This window comes from Marmota marmota, unplaced genomic scaffold, assembly GCF_001458135.2.
Source record: "Marmota marmota marmota unplaced genomic scaffold, marMar, whole genome shotgun sequence".
NCBI classification, from domain to species: Eukaryota; Metazoa; Chordata; class Mammalia; order Rodentia; family Sciuridae; genus Marmota; species Marmota marmota.
This window is the reverse complement of record NW_026000221.1, coordinates 20,420,543-20,447,655: the sequence shown is the minus strand read 5'-3', so window position 1 is coordinate 20,447,655 and position 27,113 is coordinate 20,420,543. Positions and strand designations below refer to the sequence as shown.

The 27,113-nt window shown below is 41.4% G+C and overlaps 1 protein-coding gene across 1 annotated transcript in view; it reads right to left on the bottom strand.

Moving 5' to 3' along the window:
- Positions 1-10,491: 10,491 nt before the first annotated feature.
- The window catches only part of Csnk2a2 (casein kinase 2 alpha 2), a 36,138-nt gene continuing 19,516 nt past the window's right edge, over positions 10,492-27,113 (bottom strand). Inside the window, exons 4-10 of the mRNA XM_015488660.2 lie at positions 24,277-24,336; positions 19,304-19,387; positions 18,455-18,565; positions 18,069-18,170; positions 17,466-17,566; positions 16,119-16,267; positions 10,492-14,710 (exon numbers count right to left, since the gene is read on the bottom strand). Of these exons, the coding sequence (XP_015344146.1) occupies positions 14,634-14,710; positions 16,119-16,267; positions 17,466-17,566; positions 18,069-18,170; positions 18,455-18,565; positions 19,304-19,387; positions 24,277-24,294 (642 nt within the window). The 5' untranslated portion in view covers positions 24,295-24,336 and the 3' untranslated portion in view covers positions 10,492-14,633. The remainder of the gene's footprint in view (positions 14,711-16,118; positions 16,268-17,465; positions 17,567-18,068; positions 18,171-18,454; positions 18,566-19,303; positions 19,388-24,276; positions 24,337-27,113) is intronic.

Genomic DNA, 27,113 nt, shown 5'->3' with positions numbered 1-27,113 from the left:
AGGCTGGCTTCAAACCCCTGATTGTCCTGTCTCAGCCTCCCCAGCCGCTGGGATTATAGGCGTGCACCACTGGGGCTGCTGAAGTATAAATCTTATTACAGTATAAAGGTAAAACTTTTAATATGAAGCTATTATTTTTCAATAATTTCTAGAGCCTGTATACTTTAGGGTACTGGGATTTAACTTGATTGTTTTTTAAAAAGTTATTGAAAATGCATGTTATTGTAAAGTTATTCATGAAAATGAATTGATGGCAAGTCTGTCCCCCTTGAATAACTCAGGGTTATTTCACAGAGTCCCATGCCAGAATAAACCATGGCCCCAAACCATTGCCTGGTTTCTTCCCATAGGTTGCTGGCACCAAAGTGGGTTGTACAATGTCGGGGCGGGGGGGGGGGGTAGTGTTGGAGGGGAGTTTTTCAAAATTCCTTCAGGGGAAAATCCAATTAAGAAACATTAAGAAAGAGAAAGAAGCATGGATGAGTGTTGATGTGATGGTGATGGTGATTCAAATACTGCATACAACTTGACCTCTTTGAAAATCTATATGCAATAAATTATTTTTTTCCAGCACTGGGAATTGAACCCAGGGCCTCACATATGCTAACCAAGTGTCTATCACTGAGCTGCATCCTCAGTTATTTTATTTTACTTTGAAACAGGGTCTCTCTGGCCTTGAACTTGGGCTTTTCCTGCTTTGGCTTCCCAAATAGTTGGGTTTACAGGGATGCACCTGGTGAAATAAAGTACTTTCTAGGAAAAATTACTAGTACTAGGTCTAGAAGTAGAAAACCAAATAGCCAATAATCATAGAAGAAAATTAAGGTAGTCATTGTACTTCAGAAGGTTCTGAATCTGATTATTTTATGTGAATTTATTTTTTTTCTGATTAAAAAAGGTGATATGGGTTTATTGAGGAACTATGAAAAATAACTTTACAATAACTCGGTATCTCACCATTCAGAAAAAAATGTACGCATCTGTATGTGGTCCATTCATGTCTTCCTGCTCTGCCTTCCCTAACTGTCCCCTTAAATGAATCAATTCTCTTTCCTTACCTAGTCATGTATAAATATATACAGATACCCATAAGACTTTTGTCTTCAAAAAGACCCTTAAAACACATTATTCAGCACTACAGTTTCTAAGATCCATCCATTGGACCAGTGGATATCAAATCTATTGCTTAATTGCTCTAAAGTCCGAATGCATCTACCATGTTTTATCTGTCCACTCCTTCACTAATGGACATACTTATACGTGTCCCCTTAAGGACCTATATCAGAATTTCTGTTGCACACACATCCAGTACCAGAACCTCTAGGTCATAATATGTGCATGCATTTAAGATGACTAAGTGCTAAATGGCTTTCTAAATCAGCATAGCTACTTACACTCTCATCGACAATGCAAGAGGGTCTCTGTAGTCACACCCACATCCCGTCACTCAGCATTATTCTACTTTTTAAATTTTGTAAGTTCAAAATACATATAAAATGACTTTTAGTTATCATTTTTCTGACTACTAATACGCTGGCTCATCTTTTCATAGGAATTTAAGTTTATTTACTATTTTTTTTTTTTTGCACTGGGGACTGAACTCAGGGGCACTCATCCACTGAGCCACGTCCCCAGCCCTATTTTGTCTCACTGAGGGTCTCACTGAGTTGCTTAGTGCTTTGCCATTGATGAAGCTGGCTTTGAACTGGCCATCCTCCTGTCTCAGCCTCCTGAGCCGCTGAGATTACAGGAGTGTGCCACCATGCCTGGCTATAACTGACTTACTTTAAAAAGAAAAATAAAACTAATTCCCTACCTAACACCATTTATCAGGAGGATTAAAGCACAGATATGGGGCTGGGGTTGTGGCGCAGTGGTAGAGCACTCGCTTGGCATGTGTGAGGCCCTGGGTTCTATCCTCAGCACCACATAAAAAATAAATAAATAAATGTTTAAAAAAAGCATGGATATGAGATAAATCTGTAGTTAATAAAAATATAGGGGTGACTTAGGGATGGTTAATGAAAGTTCTAAGCACAAGCCATACAGCAAAGAGATCATTTATCTGTGTCCGCCACTGCACCTGGCGCTACTCCATTTCTTAGACAGTGGAGTAGTGCCGGGAGGCCTGATGGGCATCCTGAGCTTAATATTTCCAAAATAGGCTTTACATCTCCCTGACCCACCATCCCCTCCCCAAACCTACTCCACCCCTCGTTTTGCCTATTTCAGTAAATGCCAGCTTGATCCTTGGAGTCAGCCAGAGCTCCTCTTTTTCTCAGTGGATCCTGTAGCTCTATCTTCTAAGTACCGTTTGGTCTGGTCATGGCACTACCTGTGGCAAGGCCCTGGTCAGCTACCAGCTGCTCTTACCTGTGCTCCTGTGGCATCCACCTCGGTTCTCTCACTTACACCTTTGCCACCTCACAGTCCAGTCCACTGGTGGCAGCCAGTAGGATCCTCTTAGTGGCTCTTTGTTCCAATGGCCACCCATTTTGTTAGATTCAAACCCAAATCTTTGCTATGACCTGCTTCATCTTTTTCCTGGAAGCCCTTCACACTTTCCTCATGTCCCCCTGTGCTGGTGTCACCCCACTTGCCTTTGCTTTTGCCTGGGCTGGTCCTGCCTGGCTGGCTGGCTCCTTTCCGAGTTCAGAGCTCCACTCGGATGCCACTTGCATTACTGTCTGGGGCTGCCATAACAGATTCTCACACCTGCATGACTCAAGACGACAGTAATTTCTTCTCTTACGGTCCTTGATGCTGATGTCCACAGAGTGTCAGCAGGGCCACGCTCCCTCTGAAGATGCTAGAGAAGAATTCTTTCTGGCCTCTTCTAGCTGCTGGTGGCCCCAGTTATTCCTTGGCTTGCGGCAGCATCACTCCAAACTTTGCCTCCATCTCCATGTGGCTGTCTTCTCTCTGTGTCCTCTCTCCTTCCTAGAAGGATGTCAGTCACTGGACTTAGGGCCCACCCCACATCCAGTGTATTTTTGAGGTCTTTTCGCTACTTGCTTTTGCAAGAAACCTTTCCAAATAAGGTTGCATTCAAGGTTCTAGGTGAACATGAATTTTTTTGGGAGGAGCATAACTCAACCCACTACACTGGGCTTTTATAGAGGGCTTTTCTGACAACCTAATCTGAACCAGCACCCCCACCTCAACACATGCTACCTACTCTTCTCCCCTTAGTCCGCTTTATGATTTTTAAAATAGCACTCATCACCACTTCACAGTCTAATTATTTGCTTATTGTCCATCTCCCCCTACTGCTCAGTTGTGAGTTTCTAGGAGAAAAAAATTTGCCCTGTGTTGCTCAGAGATATATCTTGGGGCCCAAACCAAATGCTTGCATTTGTAAGTGGGTATGCAGTATGTGTTGATTCTATGAATCAGAGTCATGGACTTGGGGCTCCGGCTCTGTCTCTCCTGGTCTCTAGGTCCAAGCCCACCCAGCTGAAAGAGACGCTCTTCTGCTCAGAATCAGGGCAGCTATATCCCAGTCATTGGCCAACAAAAGCTCTGTGAAGTCTCTTATTGTACTGGTTTGTTCTCATGATGCTCTCTCATTAATTGTTCCACTTAAAATGAAAACCTGACCCTGACCCTAAATAAACACACTGACCAAGGAAATGAAAGTAAGGAAGTAGCTTGCTTCTTCCAGCTACTCATCAGCATAAACTGTGTTCCATTATCCCTCATGTCAAGGTTTGAGGTGTATTGTGATCACAACCTTGGTCACAGTAAAGATTATTCCATCCCTATTCCATTAGGGAAAACATAAATTAACGGGTTTGCTCCTCTGGCTTAGTTTGTGCATACTCCCTCCAGATATGGACTGTGTCTTTCTCTGTGCATCTAGGACTTAGCACACTACCCATCATCATGATAGGCAGTCAATGAATAAATGGATGGAGAGCAAAAGTTCATCTCAGACATCAGTGTTCATTTCAAAGGTCATGTAGACCAAATTAACCTAAAATCACGTCTCCCACAGACATATGCTTTAAGCATTACAGTTCTTGTGTTTTGCATTCCCTTCAATACAAAGATATATAAGAACAAAATATGAGAAACCACGCTAATAAGTGGCTGTAGTCAGATTTTTAAAAAGGTAATCAGTTAAAAGGAGGAAGATTCCAAGGAGGCAGTAGAGCAACTGCAGTGGGTACACAAGTTCAATTCATGCAGATCAGGCAATTAAAACTTGTACAAAAGGGCTGGTGATGTGGCTCAGCCGTAGAGCACTTGCCATCCTGTTATGGATGGGGGACAGGAAATCTGACCATGAACATAGTGAAGTTCTAGGCTGAGGCATAGTATGTCCCCCTTGGTGGGGTATCAAAAAATACAGATATGCCAGGCACAGTGGTGCACTCCTGTAATCTCAGTGGCTTGGGAGGCTGAGGCAGGAAGATCACGAGTTCAAAGCCAGACTCAGCAAAAAGTGATGTGCAAAGCAACTCAGTGAGACCCTGTCCCTAGATAAAATACAAAATAGGGCTGGGATGTGGCTCAGTAGTTGAGTGCCCGAGTTCAATCCCTGGTACCCCCCCCCCAAAAAAAATAAAAACAAAAACAAACAAAAAACCCCACACAGACATTATGGCAAGTAAACTAAACCATGATCTCAATAATCTGTATCAAATTGGGTAATAAGTTTCCGATTGTGGTGATCATATTTTTAGATATTTGAAATATTAAAGAGGACCTAATGTATTAAGAGGATCTGATGTTTTGAACTTAAATCAAAATGCTTAAAGGAATTTGAAATTAGATATGATTTTAATTTTATCATGTCCAAGAAAATTTAATGTTTAAAACCTTTCATTTAAGAAATTTCAATTTATTAAATTTATGAGTTTAGACTTAGACTTATTAGTTTTCAAATGCTTAGGAAGTTTTCATCAGATTTTAGATTTTTCATATTTGCTATTGAAAATATTTGTGCAAACCAAACAGATCGAGAATGTGATTGAGTCTGAAATGTTTAAGGTAACTAGATTAAGCATGTAAACATTTACTGTTAACCCATTAAGTTTGGAATTAGTTGACCACCAATCAAAAGTTAAGCAAGTATTCACATTTATATACAAAATCAATTAGTTTGCAGCCATGAATACAAGATTTGTAAATTGATCTTTAAGACACAAATGAGATTTTTAAATGTACAATTTTAATAATGAAGACATATTTGAAACATAAGTAGTTATAAGCATTCCTTTCAGTGCATAAAAACCCTGGTCAGATGCTAACACCCAGAGGACAGTAACCCTTCCTGTCAGTCCAAGTCTAGAAACACAGAGAACCTTCCCTTGGGACACACAAGGGACAGACATGCCATGCACTGTAAGGCAAAACTTAATTTTCACCTCTCCCTGCTGATAAGGGGGGTAGGAGGGAGAGGCATAGCAACGAGGTGGAGTTTGTCCCTCAGCTGGGAGCAAAGACGGAAGCGTGCCCTGAATGCCTGGAGTCTTCAGCTGGCAACCGAAGCGGGTCCTAGCACTTCTATCCAAGGAAGACCATCAGTCCTGACTATCAGGAAAAGTCAGAGGCGGGCAGACGAGGTTCCTGCTAATCTGAGCCTGAAGTCCAAAGGGACGCTGTTAGGCCCCTGTACATTATTGTTATTTTTTAAAATGAATTTTTAAGTTTACAAACAATAAAATGTACTTTTTTTTTTGGTGTACAGTTTTGACAAAGGCACCAAGTCATACAACCATCACATTTAGGCCACAGAATGATTGCAGCACCCCCCAAAATGACCTCATACTAACCCTCTATAGCCATCCTTAATCCTAGGCAACCGCAGACCTGCTCTCATCCCTGGTTTGCCTTTTCCAGAATGTCCCATAAATAGAATCACTCAGTGTGCAGCTTTTTGAGTCTGGCTTCTTCACCTAGCATAATCATTTGAGAGGCACATTATTTCAACAGCCTGAAGAATAATATTCTAGAAATGTTGCTCATCCATTCCACCTGGCCCTCTCTAGCCAGGGCTATTTTAAAACATTTGCTGGCCCTCGGCATGCTTACTTTTGAAGGTTTTTCCATAGCATTCCAAATACATTAAAATGAAACTATTTTTCATACTTAAGATAATTTCTTCCTGTAATTAAAAAAAATCTTTAGAATTTGCTTGTGGAATCATTGGATTTTATGATGGTAACTCACTGGAATGAGAAAAGTATTTTTTAAAGCAAATATTGACTTTAACAACAATGAATTTCACAGGATTATCCATTTTAAGACATTTAATTCCACTTAATTTTTATTTTCAACTTTCTTAATGTAGAGTCATCACTTGTTTTTCAGATTTGAACATTTCTGTAGGTCCCCAGAAAGCTCACAGGCACTGGGCACCAGGCCCCAAGTGCCTAAACCCCCCAAGAACTCCATGACTAAAGTCATGGCAGGTCTAATCTGTATGAGTGTGGAAGGGGTAGAACACTGCTTTCTCAAAATCATAACATTTAAAAAAAAATCATATGGCATAGTAACTCTTTAAGATTTTATTCACATATAACCAATTCAAAAAAACTTATGTGCAGATTTGCCCACTGCAGCAATACTGAAAATAGAAACAACCCAGAGTCTATCAAGAAGGAATTGTTTCAGTTGTGATCCGTCACACAATGGAATACCATGCCTCCGTGATAAAGGGGTGAGGTAGATCTACACACATACACAATAAGATTTTCAGTTAAGTGAAAATGCCAAGTTTCTGGTAAATAACAGAGTTCAATTACATTTCTATTACATTCCTATTACCATGAAAATCAATGTTAGTAAATGCATAGGAAAAAATGGGAGCATACACACCAATTTTAACAGTGGTTACCTCCAACGGAAGAAAGGGCGTGCATGTGTGCACCTGCGCGCATAGTGATGGGGCTTCATCAACTTTTCTGTTGATAATGATTAAATTCATTTGAATTTATTTACCACAAGCATGGATTATTTCGATCTCCAGGAAAATGCAATAAATATTAAACCACCAAAACACAAACAGGACTGTTGGAAGATGTGACTCTGAAACTCCAAGTCTGCTGTGGATGAACTGCAGATGATCCTTGGGTCAGCAGGCTCCCTTCTCTCAAAGTCAAAACCACCTAAGCAAAAACTTCTCCTTCTGCTTCCTTCTACAACCACTCTCCTCCCCAACCATAACCATCCACAAAACCCAAGCTTATTTAATATCCTTCAGAAGTTTCTGGAAATTGAGACTTCCATACTGGAAAGTTAAGGAGAGCCAGGGTTGAAGACAGGAGGAGAAATTGAGGGCAAAGCGAACATTCCAAGCCCCAAGCCCACCACTTGTGGACCTGTTTGTACAAGACCCTCCACATCTGGAAAGGGCCTTAAACACCAGCAGGTCCACATGGAGATAACACATACATGCTGTGTAGGTAAAACACACACATTCAAATGAGGTATTTTGATGCCATCCCAGAGATCTGGAAGACCAACAAGAATTTGTAGAGCCTTGAGGCAAAAAGGGCCCCACAAAAGATTCAGCTTAAATAAATTAGGTCAGTGATGGGGCCAGGAAGTACCAAGTCTGTTTATGTCCCACTGGCCTGACAAAGTCCTCTGCTGGTGGCCTGTGGGTTTTCACTCGCTGGTATCCAGGGGCAGGTAATTTCAAGCTCTCAGGCCTGAGGAATTGTTTGAAAATGGCAGAAGCTGGTCCAAAGGACACTGTGGTGTGGTGGTGGCAGCCCTGACAGGGACCTCTTTGCCTTTTTCTATAATTGCTCCACATGCCCTGAGTGTCCACACTTGGATTCACACAGCTGTTCAGAACAAGCAGCAGAGGAGGAGTGTTGTGTGGAACAAATGGCCTCTGTGGAGACTAGGCCGGCACCCCAACCTGGGTATCCGCTTCTGCTTATTCTTCTGCCCTCTACAGGCAGTGGGAGGACACAGGCCCAGCCATCAGAGGCAAGGCTGGGTGGCCACCAGGCTGTGGCCACTGTTCTCACTGCCCACCCCCGGCACAGCTGTTCTGGGAGGTAAGACCCAGGTCTGAGGGCGCCAGCAAAGCTGTTTGTAAAACTGGTTTTGTTTTCACTAAACAGATACAACTGTTGCTTCCACTCCAGCCTCTTTGCCATTTGGGAGGACCAGTTCACTTCTCATTCATGGAGCGTCAGAACGTGACCAGGAGCAGCCCCCAGCTCATCCCTCCCCTGCCTCTGGACAGTAGGCTCCACCAGCCTCTGGGATGAGGTGTTTTTTCAGAGGGGGTGGTGGGCAGGATTAGGACATGGAATGAAATGTTCAGACATAAGCCAAGGGACAGCAAAAAAAGGGCTAAGGCATCTTTTTGAGTTCAGTGGAGGCAATATTTACCTACTTCAAATGCTGGGCCACTCACCCAATTCAGACTGGGGCCCAGGGTGGCCACTGGCCAGCTCTCCCAGCCCACTGGGTACTTCCTTTCTCTGGTTGCCCCACTCCTAGGATGGTTCACTCCACACCTCTGAACACTCCTTTTTCTCTGCATTGCTCTTTATAACTGGCCCTCCTCACCTCGGGACTTCCCCCACTTTCCTCTGGTTGGAACCTGGCACACAAGATCTTCTGTCACTCAGTCCTCCATGGTCACAGGTCTTTTTAAATGGTCCTTTCCATACTGAAAACTCTCCATACATTTCTTTTAAAACCTTTTATTCAATAATATATACTTTTAAAATAATATGTAACTGCCCGTCATGCCATATATTGCCCCCATTCCCCCACTGTGGTGTCTGTGGTCAGCTAATTAACTTGGTTTGCTGGAAAAACAGGCGGCCACAGGACACGTCAAGGGGCGTGGAGAGCAACAGTAACCAACAACCATTTTGCATACCCTTCACATTTCCCATGCTTTCTGGGTCGGGAGGAAGTCAACAGGAAGTCAAGGCATGTGAACCTTTTACATTCGGAAGTGAGGTTTGATATACGGTGGTAGGCTGCCCTTCAGTTCGTGCTCGCCAAACCTGCCACCGTTTTGTGTCTGCTCACGGAACGTGATCTCGCTACACACGTTAAGACGTTTGATTTGGTTCTTGTTCTGCTTATGGAAAAGTGGGAGGTACCGCAACAGACCTGGGGAGAGATGGGAGGAGGGGAAAGACGGCATTAATCAATCTGACCCAGAGTGGGGCAGGCCTCTACTTGCGTGGGGCTTCCTTCTCTTGAAGAGGGCTGGGGGTAGAATGCAAGCTTGACCTCCCCAAGCCACTTTCAGGAAAATGCAGTGAGAACCCGCTGCATGATTCCAGGTTTCAGAGTACCCTCTTCCTGCCCTTTTGACTGCAAAAGGCAGTCTTCTGGAGAGGAAGGGGAGAGCTCTGGACACACCATGCCAGTCGACTCTCCAGCGTCCAGGACGCTGGTGTCAAGCCCCATAACCACTCCATGCAAGTCAAACAGTCCAACACCAGATCACACTTAACCTAATCCAATTTATTAAGGACATCTTGGGACCAAGAATGAGAAGATGACTTGGCATGTACTCAGAGAAAAGGGCCGAGTCCACCAATAAGGGAACAAGTGACAGTATTTTCAACTCTGCGCTGGAAGCAAACAGCTGCCTGGCATGGCCTGAAAACCCACTCCTCCTTTCCCATCTGGCACAGCAAGTGGATGGTGAGACGCCAGCACAGATATGTCTCCCAGGGCCGTTTAGCAATACTGAGGGAAGGCACTTTGCCCTTGGGAAACTGTCACACAGTTATTTGATGAAAACTTCCTTTGGGTAAAGGTTCCATTGATTAATATTTGAGAATGCCTGCCGAAGCACATTAAGAAATTACCGTATTTGCCTTTAAGCACTGATTTCCAAGAGTCCAATTCCACAGTGATCAGTGAGGAAAAAAAAAAGCACACTAATACCATCATCACTCAACAGTTGCACGTGCTCACATGTGCCTGCATGTGTTGTGAGGACTGGCGCAGGGGAGACTTTCACAAGTGCAGAACAATGGGCTACAAAGTTAAAGTCACCAACAAGTCAATCCCAAGAAGCAGGTGTCTGAGTGGTGCAACTCAGAAACAAAACAATCCCACCACGTCTTTAATTCAACTTCACGCACGGTGATGATCTGCAACCACCATACACATCCTTGCAGTTCAAGGTTTATCCCTCCCTCCCCGAAGAGACAGGAAATACAAGTTAAGGTCCTCATAGCAATGGCATGTCTCCCACTCGGGAAGGTTGGGTATTGTCAACATTTTTATTTAGGAAAACAGGATTTAACATGGCATTTTTCTTCCCTCTAAGGGCAGTAGCACATGAATCACACATCAGTCATCCAGAGATACACAGAGGTGGCCAACTGTGTCTGAAGTAGTCACTTGCAATGGATCAAACCCAGGCAGTGTTGCTTTTCTGCAAAAAGAAGGCTCCACGGTTCTTGAAGAGTATCCAAGCTTTCCACTGGATGTCAAGATTTGTCACAAACGCTTAGTCAACCATTTACAGCAAGAAGAGCCAGCAAGTGAAAAACTGTTAATTTATTGATTCAAAGGTTTTTTTTGTTGTTTTTTAAACAATCCCCAATACATGCAGTTCAGGGTTAAGAATCACATTTGTAGCACATTGTTGAGTATTGACACAAAAGTATGCATCACTGTATACCCCATCACATCTCTTCCCAGCCTCTACAATCCCTGGTTGGGGGTGTTTTCATTAACACATTCATAAAGCTCAGAAGCAGGTTATTACTGGTTTCCTTGCAACCTCCCCTCCCCAATATCCCCATTCTGGACTTAAGGTTTTAAAAGGCAGGATATTCTTCAGTTTTAATTTATTAAGCCCACTGACAAACCTGAGCTTGTGTCTCATGAGGACCCAGAGTTTGCTTTCAGAGGGTTTCTACTTAAGTGAATGTGACTCTCACCAGTTATTATCCACTCATTTATTGCAGGAGGGAGGTCTGCTCTTCCCTGTGGGTGCTCACACAGTAACACAGGCTTCTAACGAATCAGTCTGAACTGGCACTGAGGAGACCATTAACTGGGGCTCTCTTAGATTTCAATGCATATCTCAAAATTCTTCTGACTGATTTGTGTTCCAAAGTAGCTTTGCTTCCATCTGCATCAATGCAGCACCTGGGAGAACTTGCCATTTCCCTGAGTGGGCAGAGACAAGACCCTTGGCACCAGCTCTCTGGGACTCAGCACCTAAATCAAGATACCACCTCTCAAAGGCCCAGTGGACCCAAGCCAGAGGGCAGCGTCCTCCTCCAGGGCACATGTCAGAACTTGGTGTCCCCTGATTTCAGCCTTTCAAGGATATTCCCTCAAGACCTACAGTTAGGTCATTTTTCTTATGGATTCCTTTTACCTGCCCCTCCCCCCAGTCACTCTCTTCACATTCCCAGGATTCTGAGCTCTTCTGTCTCCTTGAGTCAATCGGCCTGAGAGTACCTTCCTCTCTATGGGAATACATGTGCTCTAAGCCTGGTGAGCACTGATGCATTCGAACACCCGTGACAAGACCTGGCAGAATGCTTGGTGCCCGAGGGCATCACTGAATTGGCACAGGCACTGCTCTGATTGGTAAGAAGCCCCAGCAATACTCAGCAGAATACTGCCGCACTATGCACGCAACAGCATCTCCTATCCAGCCGCCTGCCACAGGACAGGATGGGAACCAGTCAGCTGACAAGAACCTGGAGAGAGTAAACTGCCACACAGTCACCATTGAGAATGTTGGTTAGCCCTGCATCAGTTCCACCCGCACCCTGAAATTCCTTGGCTGAAGCACCCTTGCAGTTAAGCTCACTCGTGGCCACCAACCGTGAGACCCTGACCTGGATTCAGCACAGGCACCTTCTATCTTCACCCTACAGGTCTATGTTCCTGAACACAGGCAGTACCTGAGATGACGGTGCAACACTACCCTGTTCCCCATGTTTTTTGCTTTTCTTTAGGAAAGAATTAAGTCCTTGTCATAGGCACTTTTAACTTGTTATAAGGTAATGAAGCAAACAAATGAAAATTACTGAGTTTAAAAAAGAATATGCTGACTTAAAAGATACTGGATGGGTAAACTTATTTAGTTTAGTCTAAATGTAAGACTAGACTCCCACTGCTACACACACTCTCACTCACACAGACATACACACCCACCCTCCTTGAGGACTCTCCAAGACCATCTCCTAACCCAGGCAAACACTCTAATATCTCAGGGGAGCTTGGGCCATCTGGACACAAAATGGACTTGGAGACCAGTGAAAGAGAGGACTAGGACTAGACGAGACTCATTTCAGTTTTGGAAAGAACAGCTTAGGTGTCAAGTCCAGATCCAGAAGGGAGTGAGCATTTCAAAGCCAGGAATGCTCCAAGTCTAAGGCATGAAGAGAGGTAAGAATAGGTGCTGTGGAAACAAACCACACGCTCAAAAGGATAACTGCTGTGCCAAAGCTGCAGTACCGACCCAGGACAGGCAGGTCAGTTGTGCTGTGCCACCTGAAACATGGCCAAAGGAAGAAGGGGCAGAAGCCTATCACATGACCCTTCTCCAGATGCTTTCATTGCCTCTGGAGGACCCAAGGGAAAGGAGCAGGTTTATGGCTCTACAAAACCCCTCCAGGAGGGTACTCTTGCCTGATCAAGGCAGCTGGAATAGAAAAGGAGAAAGGAAAAGACAAGAGAAAAGCAAGGTAAGGGGAGAGGCATGGGTGATGGAGGAGGAAATGGGGTAGGGAGCAGGAAAGACACAGTGGCACTCTCCCTGATAACCAATGGTTCAGGCTGCCCATAAGGGCGGGTCAGAGGCCTTTGATAATTCAAAACACTGAATTTCGCTGCCTGACTTATTGAAATAGGTTCATTTGAGAGCTCACTAACATCTTGTTTTTAATTTTCAGGTAAAATAAATGTATACATCAATATGCAGACTGTGCAATGCAGGCAGGCGGTATTGGTATGAGAACCTTAAGTGAATGTATTTCCTGGCTTCAGAATCTTATTTTTTAATCTATAAACTCAACTCTATGAGTTTCATTTGCAATTTAAGTTTCCACAGACCAAATGACAAAAATAGAATCTACATTTAGAGATAGGACCTGCTACCAATACCAATATGATTTTATTGGGATATGGAATGTAAACAGATGTTTCAAACAAACAATCTAACCTTATAAAAATGTACGGCATTATTAAATAGTTAATAAAGAAGTCCTAAGTGTGATGTGGTGGTAGACACCTCTAGCTCTATTCTAGACATGCTAGGTCCCCAGAGCTGAGGCATAAGTCTGCAGCCGGGGGCCAGGGAACAGCCAATAAACCTTGTTGGTTACAAGTCCCCAAAATTAAATCAGCCCTATTTTCTTTTTTTTAAAACAAAAATGTAGCTTTCTTTGTTAACATGGACTTTAGCACAGTGGATCCAAAACTTTAACACTGGCTCCAAGAGCTCCATTTCATCCCCACCCCCCTGCACATTCCTCTCCTCTCAGTTACAGGATGGTCTTGCCCACATGTTGTCAGTACCTGCATGCCAGACTTATCTTTGCCATCACATTCACATTATCAGAGCTTAAAATGCATATTACCCTGATTATAGCTGGTATTGTCATGGGGATAAAAAGAGGGAAAAAGGATGAGGATACATTTTTTTTCCAATAAGTATTTCCTGAATAAATCCTAATAGGACATTTTCTCCCTTCTTGACCTGCCTGAAAACTGATTTTCCAGCTTCAGTTATGATTATTAAAAAAAAAAAGAAAAAAGAAAGAATAAAAAAGTAATTTTTTTCAGAGAGGTGCATTAAAATAGATGCACACACAGGGATGCGCTGAGAAATGGTGAAATTCTCCTTACAGGGCTACAAAAGGAGGTGAGGGGCACAGTAAACAAAATCAGCAATGGGATTCTGTGGTTAGGCAAATCAACAAAGGTTACCGTGAGAGCTCAAAGGTTACCGTCAGCCACTTAGCATGGAACTTCTGATGAAACCGACGGACCTGCTGATGGCATCTCAAGATTTAAAGTGATGTCTCCTGACATCATAGGATTCTGAAATTGACTGCAGTTTGCTCCCAAATGCATACACTTAAGAGGAAAACTGCAAGGATGAGGGACTTTTCCTGGAGAGCTCATGTCATAAAAAAATACATAAAACATGAATTTGTAAAAGAGCTTAAAAAAAAAATACTGTCACTGTTTTAATATCTCTTTTTAATAAATGAGGCTGGTGTGTCAGTATAGCCTGCTGACATTTGCTAAAACTTGAGCCTGAATTCTCACAAAAGGAAACCAGACCACAATGGAATAGATAGGAAGTCAGATATTCAGAGCTTGTTGACCGAACGGGTTAATTCAATAGTGGTGTCTTGTAAAGTGAAGGTAAATGTACAACAACTCCGAGTTTCTCATCTCCCATGCATTCCAAAGGGAGAGTCCCTCAGATCCTGAACTATGTGCATCACCACGCTGCCACAATGGCAGCTCCCTGTAGACTAGTACTGGGGAGTGTCTTTTTGACAGACTTTTAGGTCTTTACTCTTCTTTGCCTTTAGAAGGAATGATTAAAATTTCTCTTTTATCACACTGTAGTTTCCTTCAAGGTTTGTGTTTGGTGCTTGGTTTTATTGGCAAGCATCAAGGCCGCATTACCGGTCGCTCTCCAGTCTTCACCGGGCTGCCGTGAGACCACTGGAAAGCACAGCGTTCTCTGCACAAGGTTGGGACTGCTCTTTCACCACGGGGTCTGCAAGAAAGCAGGACACAACGCAACCAAGTCAGGATTCAAGCGCAGGAGGGGAAGTCACAACAGATCAGCCCCTTTCACAGTGAGACATGGACACACACAGACTCCTGGGCAAGCCAGTGTCAGGAGGTCCAGAGAGGGAGGCAGAAATCACAGAACTTAGGTCCCACAAAACCACACACAAAGAATCAGGGGAACTGTTCTTACAGTCAATTTTTCTATTTCCTCAGAGGACAGACTCAATTGCTGAGAGGCATAAAAACCCTAATTTCCTACTGTTCAAAATTCCCACTAATTTATGTGTTATTTTCTTTGAATACCAACATAATATTCAACCCCTAATTTCTTTAAAGCATGTGCAATAATAAGCACATCAGGGGAAAAGGTGAATAGAAGCCTATCAATTTTAAGCAATAGTGGCTTAAAATTTTTTAAATTGAAGTATACTTTGTATTTAGAAAAATAGCTAGATCATGAATTATGTATAATATCAATTTTCTTAATTTGACCCACCTCGAAGGGTTAGAACACCTTTCTGTGTCAGAAATTGTAAAAAGGACATCTGAATTCCACTGTCTGGGGTCTAGAATGCTGAAGGGTTAAGACCTTTTAACTCTGCTGTCTCCTGGTACTTACTTCCCTAGGTCTAAGACCACAGCAGTGTAACCTTCAGGCTGGGAATAATGGGGTGGTGATAGGGTTCTGGGTGGGGGCAGGAAGGAGAGGGAGAGATAGCATGCTGGTCTAACAACAGACAAAAACTTCAAGGAATAAGAGTTTTCATCTTGATTCAGAGGGTGAACTGCAGTAAGTCACTAGTCACTTAATTTCCTTATTCTCCATTTTCTTCTCTAACTGGATGAAATCTCACATTGCTAATAACACAGGGAAAGTATATCTGAAACACTTTATTCAGTGGGAAAAGCCACGTGCCCGCAGAACCTCAACCACACGTGGTTACACAGGTAAGCAATCCAGTTAGATCCTAGTGAGTGAGGTCTTCCTTCAAATCTCTTTTATCTACTGCCTTCTTTAGAAATTCATTATAGTTATCTTACTACTTTTAGCCAATTACTTGTGTTTTGAGGGGAGAAATCTTTGATTAGGTTTCCCCACAAATATAACATTTGAAAACAAATTTTAGATACTTAGAATGTCTTTCTCAGGGTGACAGGAGTGGCCAAAAAGACTGGACTCAAGGGAACTACAGCTGGTGAATGAGCAAATGCCTTTGGGGATCAAAAATCTGGTCTTGAAAGTTGTTTCAATGACTACAATGAGTGAGGACTAGTTCCAAGAATGATCCATGCCAAACACCTAGATTTTCCTTAACAGGCCTCAAAGATGTGAAAGATTTTTTTTTTCCCTTTAATAAATTAGACCCCATAAAAAGTCCCTGGAGACTTACAGAAGTATGGGTGCTCCATGGCTTCTTTGGCAGTCAGTCTCTGTTGATGGTCATATCGCAGAAGTTTGTCCAGAAGGTCTAGGGCCTCAGGGCTAACAAGATGTCTGTTCTCACTGTGGATGAAGTTTTCCCAGCGTTTCCGTGAATGTCTGAAAACAAAGTATTGAAACATTAGAATTGAGACTAAACTCAACAAGAATCCTCCTCTACTATGGCTAAAGCCAGCACAATCTTAGAATTCTACAATGATTACAACTTGTTAAATCTCATTTTTCCTGGTACCCACTCTACCCACTAGTCACATCACAATATACTGACAGAAAACAGTGTTCTGTAATTAGATAAGCAGAATTAGTTAGAACATGGACATCTGATTTAGAATTTGTAGAATTTTCTTGACTTTTTTTTAATGCCTCAGGTTCTTCATTCATTCTAGGTCAGGCATGGTGGAAACTGAGTAATTTGTGCTAATCAGCAGACATATTTAAAGTACTGGCCACAGAAACATGGTAGCTCCAAATATAAAAGAATGTTTGAAAACTGTCAATCAAGCATTTCCTTTAAAACTACTGCACTGTACCAAAAACCTCAATGCTATAATACTTGTTACCTTATAGAAAAATCTATTACAGAAAACAAGAAACTATCAGTTTCTTATTCAAAGAAGAAACACAGCTTTCCAAGATTTGTCATTAAAATTAATGCATATGCTGTACCAGAAAGCTTTTTTCTGTAACATTATGATTTTGCCCTCCATTTTCTATTGATACAGATTATCTCATAAAGAAATAAAAGAACTAGAAGACAAATATAAACTGTGTCCAAATACTTCAAAATAATTTAAAGAAAACACACACAGCAACAAGCTATGGTGGTGCACACCTGTAATCCCAGAAATTTAGGAGGCTGAGATAAGAGGATCTTAAGTTTGAGGTAAGCCTGTATGACTCAGTGAGACCCTGTCTCAAAATAAAAAGAACTGGGCTGGGGTTGTGGCTCAGTGATAAAGCACTCGCCTAGCACATGTGAGGCCCTGGGTTTGATCCTCAGCACCACATATAAATAAATAAAATAAAGGTATTGTGTCCAACTATAGCTAAAAAATAAATATTAAAATAAATAAATAAAAAGAATCGGGCAGATAGCTCAGTGGTACAGTGCTTGCGTAGCATGTCTGAGAGGTCCTCGGTTCAGTCTCAGTACAGCAAACAAAACAAATTAAAAAAGAAAAAAAAAAGATACTTCAATTTGATGTAACTAGAAAGGGAAAGAATGATTTTGGCTAACCTTCCCACTTTTGAAACTGGGTAAGGCAAAGCCCTTTTTCTTTCTCTCTCTCTTACTTACTGTCCCAGGATATCGTTGAAATGTGGATCTAGGTCTATATGATACTTCTTCAGATACCCATACAGCTCGTCTGTACCCAGAACCTTGGCAATGCGAACAAGCTGAAACACAAAACAAACTACCAAATCACTGAGCACAGAACTCACTGTGAGCCTGTGAGGATGCTGGGCCAGGGAACTGGAAGATTCCATACCACTTGATCTCCAGGGACCAGGCAGAGATCTGAGTCTAGGACTGGCCAAAAGACTCAAGGACATGAGGCTCACATGAATGCATATTTCCAAACTGCCTTTAAAGGGAGAACATAACTTATGACAGTAGTCTTCTAGAAACTAACAATTATGGGGTTATCACAATCTAATAACTAGAATCTAGTTTTATTAGATAAAGGAGTCACCTGACTTCTTCATAAGAAAGAGAGCATTATCTGTATTGTTGGGACCTCATAACCTCAGACAAAAGTCTAAGAAATTCTAAACTTTAAAAAGAGGGTTATATGTACACACTGAGTGACATGCAGTGGCTCAAGGAGAATATTCTAAGCACACCATTTTCTTGACATTCATCCCCAAACATGTAAGAGCCAGATGGTTTTCTGCTCACCTGGTCATAGTTGTCCTGTCCATGGAAGAAGGGTTCCTTTCGAAAGATCATGCTTGCTAACATACAGCCCAAACTCCACATGTCCAAGCTATAGTCATACATCTGAGGAAACAAAGACAACCAGTCAGACAAGGATGTTAGAAACCCACTTTTCTGATCTGAGTTTCTAGTCTTTATGTGAACTTTGCAGACAGTTGAGAATTAAAAACTACTTCTTCCTCCTAAAAAAAAAAAAAAAAGCTGTTGAGAAAAATCTGCAACTAGCATTCTGGGGTGGAATAATGACTGAGAACTGAATATATGCAACTTACTAAATAAATAACAAAGCAGAAAAAGCCCTCAGTAAGTACCAAAACAACCCAGAGCAGCCTTGCTACCAAGTTCACCTGATAGTCCACAAGAAGCTCTGGTCCCTTGAAGTACCTCGAAGCTACACGAACATTGTACTCCTGAGCAGGGTGATAGAACTCCGCCAGGCCCCAGTCTATCAGTCGCAGCTACAAACATGACAGAATAAAACATGTGAAAAGAGTGTTTCTAGATTCCTATGCCTAGGGCAAGACCACATCACATTTCTGATAACAACTATTTAGCCACACAAAAAAATGTGAGCAGGTGTACTGTTAAACAATTACATTTTCAGCAAAAGTAAAGAGGTCATTTCTGGAGCAGAGCACTCAGAATGCTTTTTTAAAATCATTCTAAATCAATAGAGCTCAACCTTTTTTTCTGCTTCCATACTACTTACATGTGTATCACACTGCCCCATCACTCAGATTTCATCATAAGCTCCAGGAATAACTAGAAGGGTTGGGAACACATGGCCCACCCCAGGACTGAAGCACGGCTCTAGCTTGTCTAATACTAGCTGATCCATTTACTCACCAATCAGGGACAACCAGAGTTGGATATCAAAATTAGGAGGGCCCCAAGTGTACTTTTAAGGCCAGGCAGATTGGTCTGAGGGTCATTAAGAAGTGAAGCAGAAACCACCAGCTGTAGTTTCTTTTTCTGAGGCCCTTTGGAAAACTAAGACCAAAATAAAACAAGTGACTACAGTCAGGTCATCTGTCCATTTTCCCAGTAGAAAACAACGCTAGAGACTGGACAAACGACAGCGATACAAGTTGGTCATAGGAAATAGTATGGCTACAAAAACCATCTTGGTAGGGGCAGCTTTAGGTTGGCCCTAAGCCTTCTAATGAAGGCTTGTTGCTGCCTGGCTGTAATGGTACCTTTTTTTGTTGGTGATCTATCATGACATTGTGAGGTTTCACATCCCTGTGCATGATTCCCTTGCTGTGGCAGTAATCCAGAGCCTATTAGGTAAGAAAGCACAGAGAAAAGTAAGCAAACCCTCTACCACCCCCCCCAATGCAAGTACATTCTTATTATTTTGTTTGTGACACTTTGATGTGAATATGGTCTCCCAAGGAGCAGTTTACTCCCTATAAGGAAAGGGAAAAACATGCTTTTGGAGAATGCTCCTTACTCTCTGTGAATACAACAATGGGCAGCTGATAGAAAGGGAGCTACAGAGGGCCATGCTGAAAGTTTCTTTAAAAGGGGGGATGAAACCAGTTCTGGGAACCCAGCCAGAGCCACCTCTCATAGTGGCTCAAAGGAGATTCCAGAGTCCATGTGGACATGAACATGGCTGGTCTTTGTGGGTCTTCTAGATTAAAAAACATTAATATTTTCCTTAAATAGTAGTTAAAGCCAGCTGGTCTTTAACAGCTATCAATATTATTGCTCAAAGGGAACAGTAATTTCCTATAATTGATAAAAAGATTTTAAAGTATACAAGTCAATGATTTTTATTAATTTAGAGAGCTGTGCAACCCTCACCATAATCCAGTTTTAGAATCCCCCTCTATCAAATTTCCCTTGAACTTGTTTGCAGTCAATCCCCATTCCCAAATATGCCCCACCTGTTATCTGCTACCTCTGAACATTAATAAAATGACATGATTAAAGTACAGTACTCTACTTTCTTTCATTTCATAATCCCTTTTTGTATCAGTTACTGAGGATTTCCTGTGTGTGTGTGTGTGTGTGTGTGTGTGTTACCCAAGGTCTCATGCATGCTAGGCAAGTGCTCCAACACTGAGCTAGATTTCTACTCACTATGTTGTCCAGGCTGGTCTTGAACTTGTGATCCTTCTGAGCCAATGAGATTACAGGCATGAGCCACCATACCTGGCCCAGTATAATACTTTTGAGATTCACTCATACTGCTATTTTCTTGCAGTTCATTTTATGAATATTCTAGCTGGTGAACATTTGGATTGTTTCTACTTTTTTAGCTGTTAAGAATGAAGATGCTATGAACATTCATGCACAGTCTTTGAAAGACAAATGCTTTCATTTCTCCTGGGTAGATTCCTAGTGGCAGAAGTGTTAGGTTGTATGGTAAATTTACACCTAACTTTTAAGGAACTGCCTAATTATCTTTCATAGTGGCTGTACCACTTTGTATTCCCACCAGCAATAAATAAGGATTTCAGCATCTCTACATTCTTACCAGTACTTGTCGTTGTTCATTTTTTTAAAATTATAGCTATTACAATAGGTACAAAGTAATATTTCATTGTAGTTTTGATTTCTCTTTTCCTATGAATGAATGAAGTTGAATGTCTTTTCATGTGCTTACTGGATATTCTATACTGCCTTTGGAGAAATATTTATTCAAATCTTTGTTCAAATTTGGTATAGTATCTGACCACTACCATGAAAGTCATTTTTAAAAGTTTTTGATTCTGCTATTTTTCATAGTTGTTGCCAAAGGAATAAACTAATGAGATGTGGAAAACTTTTTTTTTTTTAAACATAAAAATCTGTTAGATTTCTCTTCCTAACACAATTAATTATTTCCATAAATTTCAAAGATAGGATCCTTGGCTTGTATTAAAAGCACTTAAAGGTCGCACAAGGTCAATGATATATATATTCTTTAAGTAATGTGACAGCAGCCCATAATCATATGAAAACTATCATGTGCATACCAGTGAGTGCTCTTTGTGGAAATTTTCATGTGGAATTTTTCACAACTTCAGCATTGTTAACATTTTGGATCAGGTAATTTATTGTGGGGTGCTACCTGGTGTATTAGAGAATGTTAAGCAGAATTACTGGGCTCTACTTGCTGGATGCCAATATCCACCTCTGCTTCCATTAAAACCAAACCAAACCAAACTTTTGTTATTTACTTATTTATTTTTATGTGGTGCTGAGGATCAAACCCAGGGCCTCACGTGTGCAAGGCAAGCGCTGTACCACTGAGCCACAACCCCAGCCCTGCTTCCAGTTTTAACAACACAGATGGTTCCAGATACTGCCAACTACTGCCCTGTGGGGGACAAACTCAACCTGATTAGGAAACTCTGAACAGACCAAGACAGACACTGTACTAAAGAACACATAATCCAGAGAATGACCCCAGGATCAGCACTCCAGAACAAGCTGGTCTTGACTTTGCCTTCCCTACACACAAGGCTGTGCAATGTATAATGCTTTTTATTTGATCAAAACCAAGTAATATTAAACTGTGATGGTAGAGGTAAGAACAATATCTCCAGAGGAGGAAATATGAAAAGGAAGGTGGACAAGAGAATCTTCCAGGATGCTTATAATATTTCTACAGCCCTGGTCCAACAGAACTTTCTGGAATAATGTCTTTGTATGCACTGAACAATACAGTAAACACAGGTCACATGAAATGAGCACCTGAAATATGACTACTATGACTACAAACTGAAATCTTTTTTCCCCCCAGGTGTTGGGGATAGAACCCAGAGCCTTGTATATGCAAGGCAAGCTACATCCTTAGCCTGGAACTGAATTCTTCATTTTACTTAATTGAAACAGCTACCTATGAGTAGCAGCTACCATATTGCATAGTATGGTCCTATATACATTTGCATGAAGGTTTTACTTATGTAAAATGTAAAATTCTGTACACTTAAGACTTATTCACTTCACTTGCATTCTATTTCAATTTAATATTTTTCTTTGCTTTACAATAGTTGTAGCAAGATTCTAAAGTGCCTTTGAGACAGTGCCTTAGGAAATCAAGGGTCATGAGGGCTGATCTCCCTCAAATTGAATCAGATCAGACTCTGTTGCAAAGCCTCAGGGAGCTGCTGAGTCACATGGACCCTCAGCCTCAATTTCTTTTATATTTTCAATGAAGTTAAATATTGCCTTTACCCAACTCCTGTATTTTTCCCCAAAGAGAAAATTTAGCAATATTGATTCTGTTGTTTTGCTTAGTGTGCCAACAGAAATAAACTAATAAGAACCACAATACCTAGATGTAAAAGATACCCGATGAAAGCAAAGGCTGAACAAATACAGTGAAGTAATTAATTCTCTTGCCAAGTTCACCAGTTAGACTCCCTGTGGAGTTACTGACATGCTTTTAAATTCCTTGGGGAATTATTTCAGTTTTAAAATCTGGTACAGTTTCTGACCATTAAGCATGAAAGATGTTTTTCAAGTTTCACTTGGAATCTATGCTTTATTAGCAGAAAGAAACATGCCCTATTCCAGTCTCTAGAAAGCAGGACTTAGGTGAGCACTGAATGACATCTGCCTGGCTATCCTGTAAAAACCTATATTACAGGGGTGCCTTCCTTTGCCTGACCTAAGGACCAATGTGCTAGGTTATAAATCGTTATTTTGCTGGTGCTAGCTAAAAACTGCAAAATCTCAATACTGGATTTAATAATAACCACCTGTGAGATTTGGACTATAGCTCCCATGGGAAAAGTGCATGGGATTTTTTGGGAAGACCTTCAGGGAAGGGCTAGCCTGACAGTTCATAGGCATAGCACTACAAACCTCTTCCACACTAAAGCTTCAATTCTAGTCTAGAAAGGACGAGAAAGATGGGGTCAATCAAGTGCTACCTCTTTTCATCTTTCTACTCACACAAAGGAAACCCAGTAGACATGAATGAACCCCCAAATACACCACTGTGGTTCTCTCTAATGTCATGTGGTCTGTGCAAGTAGTTAGAAAACATCCACTTCTTCTTCTTTTTTTTTTTTTTGGTAACCGGGATTGAACTCATGGGCACTCGACCACTGAGTCACATCTCCAGCCCTGTTTTGTACTTTATTTAGAAGCAGGGTCTCACCGAGTTGCTTAGTGCCTCGATTTTGCTGAGGCTGGCTTTGAACACTCGATCCTCCTGCCTCAGCTTCCCAAGCTGCTGGGATTACAGGTACCAAGGACCAGTACTTTGATTCACACTCTTCACAATCCCATCAAAACCCCACCTTGGCAATTTTCTTCAATTATGACCTTTGTCATCTCTATCTTCTTTCAGAGGTTCTTGAGATCTACATCCCCCTAAAGTTTTAGGCAATATTGTATATTTATAGATGTACTTCGACAGGAGGGTTCACAGCTTTCATCAGGTTCTTAATGATCCAGGACCCTAAGAAGTTAGGACCCACTGGTTTATAGCATTTTAGAATTCTTAGCCTAAGTGTTTACCTTGACAAACTAAAAATGATCACTCCTCCATCAACCAGTTATGCTTCAAAATTTCAAAGTGTTTGGGATTAGTAAGTCACTTAGAAGATCCACCCACCACTTTTCCCTGTATTAACCTAGAGACTACCGTGGGACTCTAGGTGGACTAACTCTAGGTGGACCTGAACTAACTCCTGGAGGATGAGACCTCAACTATTCCAATTGCCTGAGTTGAGATCCCAGATGTAAATGGGGCCATCCTGACCCAGTCAAGTTGACCCAGACCTAAAGAATCACATAGCTAACTCATGAAATTATGAGGAATGATAAATTATTTTTAAAAAAACAAAGAAAAACCCAAACAACTATGAGATTCTAATATTTGGTATAATGACCCTTGTACCCTTTGACTTGCCCATCTTTCCCAGTTCCAATGGAAAATTTCTTCCTTCTTTTTTTTTTTTCCCAGTTGTTGATGGATCTTTATTTCATTTATTTGTTTGTATGTGGTGCTGAGACTCAAACTCAGTGCCTCACACATGCTAGGCAAGCGCTCTACCACTGAGCTACTACCCCAGCCTTCCAACGGAAATTTCTATGAGATTCCATGATGGAGGCCACAAAAGTTAAACCTCAAGAAATATTCTGCTTGCGGTCTCTCTGTCCTTTCAAAAGCTTCTTTAATAGATGAACTTGAAAAACTTCACTGTTTATGAATGTTACTTACTTTTAGTAGTTCATACATATAAAACCGGATATCAAAGTCTGTCAGGATCTGGTAGAGTTGCTGAAACAGATTTCAGAAAACAAAGTTAGTTTAGTTTCATTGGGACTTGTCATCCCAAGTGTCAGTCATTCTCTGCAAACTTAGTGCTTAAGATACTAAGGAACCCCACAGGCATTTTACTACCCGATTTGGAATAAATGGTAAAGATGAGGAATGATATTAGAAATATTTCAATCTTCAAAAGAGACCAGAAAAACAAAACAAAACAAAAACGCAAAAGGAATTCCACGGGAGGAAAACAGTTAAGCCAACTTGGATTTTTGGTTATTTTATGCTCCGTGATTTTAATAAGCACAGTTACTTTATTGTGACGTCTACATTACCCAATTGTCCTCATATTCTTTTTTTTTTAGTTGTAGTTGGACACAATACCTTTATTTTATTTATTTATATGTGGTGCTGAGGATTGAACCCAGGGCCTTGTACGTGCTAGACGAGCACTCTTATCGCTAAGCCACAACCCCAGCCCATGTCCTCGTATTCTTACTGCAATTAATCAAACCCTGCAGCACCACAGTGTACTCTGGAGAACTGAGTTCTGAAGAACTTCATCAGCTGATGAAGTTTATGGCATAACAGTTGTTAATATTGAACTGTTTGTGAAAGAAACTTGAGGACAATGAGTTGCTCTTCCATTCAGAGATGGCAAAAGATTTCAAACATCCATTCCTGCCCCCCAAATCAATTCCAGGCTGGAAAAGAATGTTCCACAAGCAATAATTGATGCCTTGTGGGTAAGAAAAAAGGAGTGGAGTGAGGCATTAAAAAGAAAAAGATGGAGTGCCAAAAATTATCACAGGCCAAACGACAAACAGATGAAATCTTTTATTACTGATAATCCAAAGACCCACCCATTGAAGTTCTAAAAACATTTCTCTTCTAAGAGAGTACAAGATTCATTAAAAGCATCATAGATTCTTGTCAAAAACTATACTATTACCTTTGATATCTAATCAATTCCAAATAAATCTCTTTTCCCATCAATCTAGGCAGCAATTTGTATAAAAATTAACCAAATGCCTTTATGAAGCTTCTCTTGTTCCTTTACTGGAAGAAAGACTCAAGCAGTGTAGGGAATCTCTCCAAGGAACACAGAACAACATACACAATGTATCTATGTAAAGGGGAAAGATAAGACCATATATCTGTAGAATGATACAGGAGTTATTTCATCAGTATGTACAGGGGAGAATAGGCTACACTTCCACTTTTATTCCCCTTTTAGTTAAAGGTAACTCTCCCAGCTTAGTGAGAATATATGACTTCATCATCCTCAGACAGCTGCTAGCTCAGGGCATGGCAGGGAATTAACAGGCATAGACCAGTACATTGGCAGTGTCCTGAAGCTGCTCCAGTGCTGATGGCCGACCCTGGTTGGGGCTGAACTGCATTGGAGCTAAGTGACACAAATAAGCCACTATTTTTACTCAGGAGAGCTTCAGATCCATAACAACCAAATCTCAGGTTTTTTTTTTTGTTCTTGCTGCTCTGTTCTGCAAGGGAGGCTTCTTAGCTAGCACTCGGCCACAACTGACAGCTGGAATGTGCAGGCGCAGGCTTAAGATACCATCTTGGGTGTTAAGGAAGATCACTCAGAGAGACTGTTCTAAACTAAACATCAAGTCAATAAATAGCCTATGAAAGAGAAAAGATCAAATTCTCTAAGCCTTGGAGGGCTAGAATATTTTACTTCCAGAAAACCAATATGAACTATTTTGTTTGGACTTCCTCTCATATTATGTGGTATGTATACCAAGCATCTGTGTAAAATTGGCATAAAGCATAAAAACTAATGTCCTTGGACTACTGACATAATATCTCTAGTTATTCTAGTCAGTATCAATTTTACTTAATACAAAAGATATCAGCTATGCAATAGTGCTTAGACCTAATATATCACAAAGTACTGGATGACTGTACTTCATCCTCCCTTCTCAGGAGCTCTAGGAGGAAGGACACATTATCTGTAACTTTTAACTTCCTGGGTCTAAAATTTGGGCCTCTCCAGGGTCCAGTCTTGCTTCCTCTAACTTTTATAGCTCTGATCTCCATTCCATCTCCCAGAAGTCCCCGTCTTTGACCACACAACCTGAGCTGGCTACCTCTACTCTTCCCTCTCCCTGCTTTTAACATGCAACATCAAACCCATCCCATCCGATTTTTACAGAATGACAGTGGTCTCACCCTTCTCTGAACTCCCAGGCCATTTGTTCTCAAAGGACACTAACATCACTAGTGTCCCCAGGGTTAACATTCTTCACTTGGGTGACCAAGAAATGGCAGTAACCCAAAGTTCTCAAGGTAAATTTTCACTGTTGTAAACATGAGGCTGCTTCACTTCAAGAGCCTCATGCCAGCATTCCCTGGGTATCATGCCACACATACATGAGGGGAGATGGGTACTGCAGCAGCTGATGGTCACAAGTTTGGTGATCCAAGACCTCTGAACTCTCCCTACCCTCCCAGTATGTTGAGGTTCCACTCTATATCTGGGTACCACACGCATTTTCTCCACACTCCTCGACCTTCTTCTAATCCTCATATAGAATAGCATATACTTTATCTACTCCACACTAAGTATGGTGGTTCTCTGCACATGTTTTTATAATGATCACTAATCAATGGAACAAAACAGAAGCTCTTTTTCAAGAAATAGAAGAGGTTGAAGATACAGCTCAGTTGGTAGAGCTCTTGCCTCACATGCATAAGGCCCTGGGTTCAAACCCTAACACACACACACACACACACACAAAAAAAAAAAAAAAAAAAAAAAATCT